The following is a 10,242-nucleotide window of genomic DNA, read 5'->3' as shown; positions in this document are numbered from 1 at the left end:
CTAACATTGGTCAATGGAAGTTCTACTTTTTTTTCTCTGATATTTTCTAATGGTTGCTCTTTTTCTTTTTCTCTAACATTGGTCAATGGAAGTTCTACTTTTTTTTCTCTGATATTTTCTAATGGTTGCTCTTTTTCTTTTTCTCTAACATTCGTCAATGGAAGTTCTACTTTTTTTTCTCTGACATTATCTAATGGTTGCTCTTTTCCTTTTTCTCTAACATTGATCAATGGAAGTTCTACTTTTTTTTCTCTGATATTTTCTAATGGTTTCTCTTCTTTTTTTATTTGTATGATATTTTCCATTGGAATTTCTATTTTTTTGAATATGATTTTCTTGGATTTCTGATCTTTTTCTTTTCCATTCATGCTTCTTGATGATTGTAGTTTTATCTCTTTTGTATTCTTTGCCATAATTCCTGGTTCTTTTACTTCTTTTCTTCGTGCTCCTCCCACTTCACGGCTTTTTGATTCTCCTTTATAACTACTAAATTTATTGCATTTTTCTTTATCTAGATATTTTAGCTCTTTTATATCCTCCCAATCATCAGATAGTTCTAAATCTAGTACCTTATCTAAATCTTTTAATTCTTTTTTCCACTGCAAATATTCCTCATTTTCTTTATAATCCATGTCATCTTCTAAATTAAATAAGCTTTCCATATTTTTTATCTCATCTCTGAATTCTTTAAACTCTTCTAGATCTTCCACTTCCTTTATATTTTTTAGATAGCTTTTCACCAGTTGTTTACTTGAAGACTGTTCTTTTTTTTTGCTTTTACTATTACTCGATTTTCCAAGAAAGTTATTCTACAACAAAAATTAATTAGGTATTTAAAAAGATATTTTTTAAGGTTAGTAGAACTTTGATAAATGGTTAAAAAAATTAAAAAAAAAATTATATATTTTTTAGTATGGATTTTATTTTACTTTATAACGAAGAAGAAACAGAAGAATTACAGCTAATTGAAAGAATGTAATCAAATCCCCAGAAGAGGATCCTGATAAACTAGGTGGAGATCCATTTGAATTTTCGGAAATAAGTAAAGGTTTATCATGAGAAGATGTAGTAAATGTCGGGGAACTTATTTTAGGTGAAATAGATCCTGAATCACTTGATGAATTTGATTGTATGGGATGTGCATCTTTCTCCTTTGAATTGTCATTTGTATAATCTGAGAAAGAATTAGAATCCATATTCGTTTTTCTTAAAAAATAAAAGAATATTTCTAAAGAGATATTATTAATTTATTTTATGGTATAATTTATGTTATGATAGTTTTTAGAAAAAAAATATATTTCCAGTTTCCTAGAAATAAGATGAAAATTTTATTATAATATTATAAATAAAATTGTAAACGATAAAATATAAAGGAAACCGAAATTAATTTAAAAGATTCTCATTTGATTTTTCTTCGCTATAAAATATTTTTTTATTAGAAATTTTCAATTATAAACATTATATATTAAAATTTTTTTAATAATTTCCTTTTAAATATAAAGGATAAATATTAAATACAAAATTTTAATAAACTTCATATAGTTACACATAAATTATAATTTTCATTTAAATATTTAAATTTTATTTTATTTTTACTTTTTTTTATAAATTTTAAAAAAAAATTTGCATTTTTTTTTTTTTTTGTATTTATTAAAAAAAAGAATAAAAGAAACATTATTATAATATCAATGATGTTGCTTCAATATATTTTTATCTTTCGAAATTTATTAATTTATAAATCTAATTATTTTAAATTATAAAAGAATATTTATTTTTAGAAACATGCAATTAAATTATTTTATTTTATATAAATATTTATGATATTTGCAAAAATACAGAAGGAATTGATAATATGAAAAATGTGTATACTAGAGAGATCAAAGTTAAATTTTAAAAATGTTTTTAAAATATTATTTTAATATTCAATAATTTATTTTTTATATTGATCTTTTTTTTTTATGTTATCGTTTTTTTTAATTAATGATTTTTTTATATAGGTGATATTTATTTTAGTATTTTTTATTTTCATTTTATTATTTCATTATTGAGCATTTCCATTTTCACGGTATTTCACATGTCACTGACTTAAAATTTCAAGTTTTTTATATTTTATTTACCAATATTTTTAAGTTATCTGACTATTATGAACTTTTTCTTTATAATTTATAATATAGTTTATTTATAGGTAATTATAAAAATGTACAAATTAAGGATCATAAAAAGGTGTAAAAAATGATGTTCAGAAGGATATCACTCAAGTAGAAAGAGATCATAGTAATTTATTTTTTTCAATACTATTTTTTGTACTAAAAAAAAAAAAATAGAAGGCAATTTTTTTTAAATGTAGAAAGTATTATTTTATTTCTCTGAAAAAATAACTAAAAATAAACTTTTTTTTGAAGCTAATATATAATTTACAAAATTATTTAGGTTGCACTGGGAAGGACAATTAAGTATGCATCTATGGATTCTCTTTAATAGTTAAAAAACTTCAAAAAAAAAAAAAATATCACTAAATTATCGTAAAAATATTTTTACATTTTTTCAATTAACTAAAAGTTTACTTTAATTAATTATTTTTATCCATTAAGTTCTTTCATTTTCTACTAACACAATTTTTATTTATAAAATTGTTTCATTTTTATTTTATTGTACATTAATATGAGTTTTCTTTATTTGTTTTTTTTATGATTCCTTTTTTTTTTATTTGCATGCATTTCATATATTCTTTTTCTTATCTCTAATAATTCTCTAGCATTTCTTTTTATACTAATACAATTATATTAGATAAAATAGAATAAAATAAAACAAACATTATTATTATATAAAAATATTTTTTATTTATTTAAATATTCCATAATTTATAAAATATATATGGATATAAATTTTATTTTAAAATTTTATATGTGCAATATTTTTTATTATGAACACATAATGCTAATTCATTTAATTCATCTGAATAATTAATAGAAAGAAAAAGCTATATTTGTTCCTTAATCTTTAATTGATTAAATAATTAATACATGCTGAAGAGAACTTATATGTTAGATATATTTCTAGTTTTGTTATCCTTTAAAATAAAAAAAAATATATGTTTATTTTTTTCATTTTATATTTTTTCATTACAGTGTAAAAATAGCATAGAAAATGAATTTATAATTCTAAAAATAAAAATAATTTAAATATATGAAATATATTTATTAAAAATTTAACCAAGAATCCATATATAAAGCGCAATAATTATTTCAATTAATTAAAATAAGTTAAAATTTCAAAATAAAAAAAAAATGAAATAAAACTTAACAAAGAAGAAATAAACATAAGATTATTGCTAGATATAGCATTCTAATGATGATAACAATTTTTAAAGATTATTGTTATGTAACATTAATAATTCAAATAAAAAAAGGATAGAATTTTTATTTGTAATTATTATAATAGTGATAAAATAATAATAAAAGTGTAATTAAACTTTAATAATACAATAGTTTTATTAGATTGTAAGACTCACACTTTTATGATCAATCAAAAAAATAAATAAAATTATTAGACTTGTATTACAGATATTTATGCCATTGCATAAAAACATAAAAATAATATAATGTTTTACATTATATAAAAAAATATCTTTAATATAAATGTTTTGTTCCAACATTTTTATTTATCATAATATATTAGCATAATTTCCTCCTAATTTATAATCACAAATAATATGAAAATTTAAAATTTGAAAAATTATTATCCAGAAAAAATTATTCTTTACTATTGACTTTGAGTATCTGTGACTAATTAGTTAAAACACTGGATCATATACCAGTATATTTTGAATATATCATTAGTGTTTTATAATTTACTTTGCTCAATTTATACATCCTCAAAGGTTAAAAATACATTTTAACTATTTTCCACCACATCAAGAAGACTGAAGGGGATTTTCATTAGGTATTAAATTCCCATATATTTTATTATACATAGAAACATTTCAATATTTCTTTGTTTATTCTTTTCAATAGTGTTATCAACCTTTTTAAACACATGAATTAGTAATGTACAGTGAAAAATTAGCTGTATATTTAAGATATTTAAAAAAATAACTTAATGAAATAGATAAAAATATTATTCAATAGATAAGTGCATTGATAAAAAATGAATATTTTTTCTTTTTGTTAACATTATATTTGTTGATAATTATATTATATTTTTTTTTTTTTTTAAATTATATTTTATAATTTAAAATAGATTCTAAACCGTCATATAAATTTATGATGAAAATTAATTTTTGATAAATAAGTACATTGTTTTTGAGTAAAAATTAATTTTATGGAGAATTATAAATTCGTATACAAAAGATTATTTTATATATAGTCAAAGATTTTTATAATGAGAATTTAAGTTTTAATAAAAAAAAAAGGAAATTTTAATTAAATTAGATAAATTCTTCTTATAAAATAGTTAATATATTATGAATGATAAAAATTTTTGTTTGCATATATTTATTTAAAGGATTGCAAATATCATAATATGTAAGATATTTTTTTCATGTTATAGAATATAATTATATAAAGCTACTTATTCATTAAAATTTATTCTTATAATAATCAGAATTAGCAAAAGTCAACTTCACATGCTCTTTATTAATTTATTTTATCAATACTCTACAAAATTTTTTAAACATGCAATTAATTAATCATTTTTACCTTGCTATCATTCATGTTAAAAGGAAAAATACTATCAATTTCCTAAAATGAAATATTACTCTAAAATTTCAGTATGAATATGGATATTATATATGTTCATGGATTTTCATTTACATGAACTAAATTCTTTAGTTAAATCTTGTAGATCTTTCTTTTTTTGTTATATAAAAATTTGATTTTTTTTAGGGAAATATGAATTTTTTTTTCAATAATATATGAATATAGTCTTTAATACCTTATTTGATTATTCTATTATTCTATGATATAACTTTTAATAATTTTATATGATATACTTGATTTATAATGCTTTATTTGCCTTCTTATTTTTAGGATATTTCATAGAATATAAAATTACCATATTTCATATCATTACTATTAATAATTTATTTCTTAAGTGTATTATATCTTTATGTGATATATTCCATTGGCCATTTAAATGAATATTTCTGGTTTCAGGAGTATTTTCATATAATATTTACGAAAAACATGTGTATACACAGCTAATAACAAGAATATAGAAATATGAAATTTCTTTATGATTTAATGACTGGATAAAAGATATTGTTAATTTTTTATAATATAATAGCTTGTCTTACATAATTAAAGCAACGAACTAGTCCAGTCATTCTCTAATCCTAAAAAAAAAAATAATATATATATATTTTTTTTTTATGAGAAAAAAAGCAGATTTTGAGAAATTAATTTTATAAAAATTTGGGATAAAAATTGATGTTGCTAAATCGAATTATATTTTTTTTTATGATAAAAAAAAAATTGAATTATAAATTTAGCAGAAAAACAAAAAATATTTTGTTTTTATTAATATATAATTTTTATGTGTTTTTGAAATGTTGTGAATAACTGTATTAAAATGTTATTTGCTTGTTTTAATTAATTATTTTACATAATAAATAGTTTTGGCAGAGATTTAAATTTTTAATAAAAATAAAGGTGTATTTTTATTAAAGTAAATAAATTCATCTAAAATTGTAACTACTTAACTATTGATTTATTAATTGCCTTTTCAGTGAATTTGCAATAGCAATGAACAAATACATTAATAAATAGCAAGTAGATAAGTATTTGCTAATTTTAATTAGGTTTATTAATTCTCTTATGTAGAAGTTGAATTTAAAGCTAATTTAGTGTTTAATTATTTTTAAATATATAGTACTCACATGTAAATTATATATAACTTATAATAAACATCATATAATTAATTAAATATTTTCTCTTCTAACATTTCATTACCTATTCAGACATTCTTGTTTACTTTAAGAGAATTTCTTCTTCTCTTCGATATTAGCTTCTTTCTTTTTGATCATTCAAATTTTTTTACTAGATGTATAATTCCTCATCAAATATGTGCTTATCCAAAATTCATAAAGGCTTTTTATAAAAATTGATAAAATAATTATACAAAAAAAAATTAAAAAAAAAAAAAAATTTTCGATTTGTGAAATTCTCAAATTTTAAAACAATCCATATTTTATAAATTTTTAGTTTTCATTCGTCTGAAACATCTTGATGAGTATGTAACTCTATTCAGAATGCAATCATGTTAATTTATACTTTATTAGCAAAATATTGAGAAAAAAAATATAACAGATAGATTGTAAAGTTGTACATACTAATTTTAATTATTGCTAAAATTACATTTATTGTATAAATGAGTACTCTTTGTACACATAGTTTACATAACAGAATATTTATTGTACTTGAAGCATTTATTTAATTTAATAAAAATGTCCTTGTTTTTATTAAAATATTAATTTTCATTGCAAAAAATTTTCATTATACATAAATTTATCTTTTTAAATAAAATAACTGTTCACGTTAAAGTTATTAGCAATATTTTCAAAAAAGACTAAAAATTAAATATCATCAAAAGCAAAATCCTTTTTTTTTTTCATTTAATTTAAGCTTAATTTTTCATTGTTTTCTAAATTAATTTAATTCATCATAGAAAAAAAAATATTTATATTCTTTTCTTATTTTATAGTTCAATATTTTTTAAATAGCTAGCGTGTATAACTAACATCTTATTTTCTAAATAATTTGCTAAATATTATTTCATTAAGGGATAATAATATCATTTATTAGCCAATATAATAATAGAAAGATTCATGGAATATCTTAAATGTAATTTATGTTGAAAATCATTAATTTTCTTTTACATGAAATGAATAAATCTATTAAAACGAATACTTTTTATTTTAGTACTAATCTGTAGAATAATATGATTTATGTGTATAAATAATATAAATCCTAATATACCACTATGATAAAAGATAAGCTATTTCTGTTATTTATTTTTTTTTTATCAAATGTATTAAAATAGTTCTGTAACAATATAAGATTTTTCCTTTTCGCTTATAATAAATTTAGTTTGGATGTTATAACTGGAAACATTTTAATATACTTTCTGTAATAATTAGAGGATTCCAAAACAATTGTTATTTTTATTTAGGTTTATTATCTTTAATAATTATATTATAGTCATATAATGAAGTCTTTGACTTTTCGGAATCTATAATTTTTCTTAAGTGTGTTATGAATTACTTGAAACTTATTTTTATCAAGGATTATTCTTAATTTGATCTTAAGAAATTTCAAAAAATTCTTTGATATCTAAAAATTCTCAGAAATGGATTTTGTATGAATGATAATATAATCAATATAGATAAATATACTTTTTTCTTGAATTACATTTACAAAAAGATTTCCTAATAATGTTTTAATTTAATCAAAATTAGTTTTAACTAAAAGATAATGTATCAAAAATAAACATTTTATAATAGAAAAAAATTATGACAGTACGGTACTTATCATTCCCTTCTGAATTTGTATTTTAGAATTCAAATTTAATGTATAATTTTGAAAACTGTTTTATATCATAAAAAATTTTAGAAGTATACATCAATTGCCGAATAAAGTAAAAAATTAGCTATAATATTCCAATTAGAATGAGCATAAACTGTACTATCTATTCATATATAATATTTTTTCTTTTCTATTCAATAGATGAAGTTCATTTTGTACTAGCAACTTGTAATTTTTAATTGTATCATATCAACGAATTTTAATTTCAATTCAAATAATAAATTTTCACCTAGAAGTATGGAATTATATCCTTAATGTTTGACATGTATTTCAATAAAATTAAATGTTTACTTTTTATTTATATCATTTTCTTATATAAGAGCATATTTCCGAGTTCTTTTTCCAACTCACGTACTTCAAGGAGCTGATGCCAACTTTTTCAAAGAACTCAGTAAAGTTTTACATTTTCTTTTTTATATATGACTTAAATACAATTTACTTCAACTTTCCTAATCCCATATTTAATTTATTAATTGGTTATTTAATAACTTTTCTAGAGTATTAAACAAACAAATTAACAAAGAGCATGCATAACTAAATATACTGATTTTTAGTGTATATACTTATTCTTATATTATACACAGAAATATTTATCATATATAACATTTAATTTGAACTAAGCAATTTTATATTTCTTAACAGACTTATATTTACTTTGGAAAATATATACCTACTTACAAAGAATACGTATATTCTTTTAATTTAAAAACTCACACAAATAATAAAGTTATGACAAATAACAAAATTAAATTTTAAGTTATTCACTATTATTTCAAAATATGCCAATCGAATATAATCCAAGTTGTATCTTATATTTATTAAAAGAAATAAAAAATTTTGTTATGGTCACTGTTCATATGTTAATTTTCATTATTAAATTGACTTTCTCTTCAATTCAAAACACTACAAAAAAAATAATAAAAAAAAAAAAATGCTTTTTTTTTTATATTTACAAAAGATACATAGAATAAAATAAACACAAAAAAATATAGCTATATATATATATTTTTTTTTAACTAACATCAGTGCATGACTGACTCGTATTTTTTCGACTAGTAAGTTAGCTTTGTATACTATAAAAGTCTAATGGCATGTTTTATTAACCAATATTACAATTTATATAATATCTCCGCTGATTAATATATGATCATTTTTAGAAAAGAATATGATGAATCTTATTTTAATCTGATTATTCATAATCCTCATATTAATGAATATTTCTGTGAATATTTTCATATATTACTCATTCATTACACCATATATTTTCATTCTAGAAATATTCAGATGTTATTATAGTACTAATTCCTTTTAAGAGAGACATTGCGCATAAATAGACAACAACATCTAGCGCAAATTCACTTAATTTGTTGCTAATCTTAAAATTAAGGTTAATATTATTATTAACTTCATCACTAAAATGACCAGAAATTAGATAAACATATGATTCTTTTTCCTATTTTTTGTCATCATCAATTTTCATATTTTCTGTTTCTATCTGGTTTTCATAATTGTTTCTAATTTAGATGATTTGCTTTCTTGTGGAAGATTTTTTTCCTTTTTCAATAATAGCTAGTATTACATTTTTCTCTATTTTTATTTCTATATTTTAATTTTTGTCATTTGTTGCTTTATTTACTTTTGTATAGAGAAAATGTTATTCATATTTGTATTATTTTTCCAAATTTTAATTAGGATATTATATCTTCTATTTAGATTTATACATTTAATTTTTTATTTTTTATTACATCATATGTACAAGTTGTGATTACATAGTTTCTCATGTAGCAATTGCCACAATCGCATGATGGATGCTGTCTTATAAAATTATAATATAATAATTTTATTAATAAATTCAAGGGTAAACACAAATTAAAACTTTATTTAATATTGTACTTATGCACTCTGAAAATTTTTAATATAGGAAAAAGTAAAAAATTTAATATGAAAAAAAAATTTTAATAAAAAAAATATTATGATCAGTAGTTTTTTTATTTTAAAAAAAAAATAAAATTTTTTATTGTAATTTAAATTAAAACTTTATTTATCTTTTAAAAATTTTCTTTTCTCACTTCTTAATTTTTAGAGAGAATTAAAAAAAAAATTGTGTATTATTGTTTCATGAAGAGATCCATTAGATGTCTAGTGGTTAAATCTATTAATATTTGAGACAAGTTCTATAGATATCATTTTGTATTATTTATCATTCTTTTAAGATTCTAAAAAGGGACAATAATATTTTTATTAACTATGTGCATTCTTTATTTTAATGGACTATTTCATTATAGCAAAAATATTTTATATGCAATCGAACTCAATTATTACTATTATTGTTTTACCAATTTATATATCGATAAGTTTAATAATAAATTTAAATGTAAACATTTTTCAATTTTTCTTAATTTAATTCTAAACATGATAAGTCTAAATACTTTAGAATAAAAAAGAAAAATTAAATCTTAATAAAAATAATAGAATCTTATGAATAAAAATGTTACTTCATCTTTTAATTTTTTTTCAGTAAAAAAATTCCTTATTGCATGTAAATAAAAAGCGTTATCTACCTTTTTGGTTGTTAACAAGATGAAATATATCATAGATAGAAGTTTATTTATACGCTCAACATATTTTAATGATTAATAAAAGGTATTATTAACCTTTTATA

The 10,242-nt window shown here is 19.1% G+C and overlaps 1 protein-coding gene across 1 annotated transcript, besides 1 other annotated feature; it reads right to left on the bottom strand.

Moving 5' to 3' along the window:
• PRELSG_0014200 (Plasmodium exported protein, unknown function) lies at window positions 1-1,196 on the bottom strand (the record flags this gene model as incomplete). Its single annotated transcript, XM_028677734.1, has 2 exons — window positions 1-809; window positions 930-1,196. Coding segments are annotated over 2 exons (1,076 nt in total), but the record flags the coding sequence as incomplete, so codon positions are not given.
• Window positions 1,197-6,849: 5,653 nt separating this feature from the next.
• Window positions 6,850-7,614: a repeat region.
• Between the last annotated feature and the right edge of the window lie 2,628 nt (window positions 7,615-10,242).

This window comes from Plasmodium relictum, assembly GCF_900005765.1.
Source record: "Plasmodium relictum strain SGS1 genome assembly, contig: PRELSG_00_v1_137, whole genome shotgun sequence".
Lineage (NCBI taxonomy): Eukaryota > Apicomplexa > Aconoidasida > Haemosporida > Plasmodiidae > Plasmodium > Plasmodium relictum.
The sequence above is the reverse complement of the archived record's forward strand: the minus strand, read 5'-3'. Positions and strand labels throughout refer to the sequence as shown.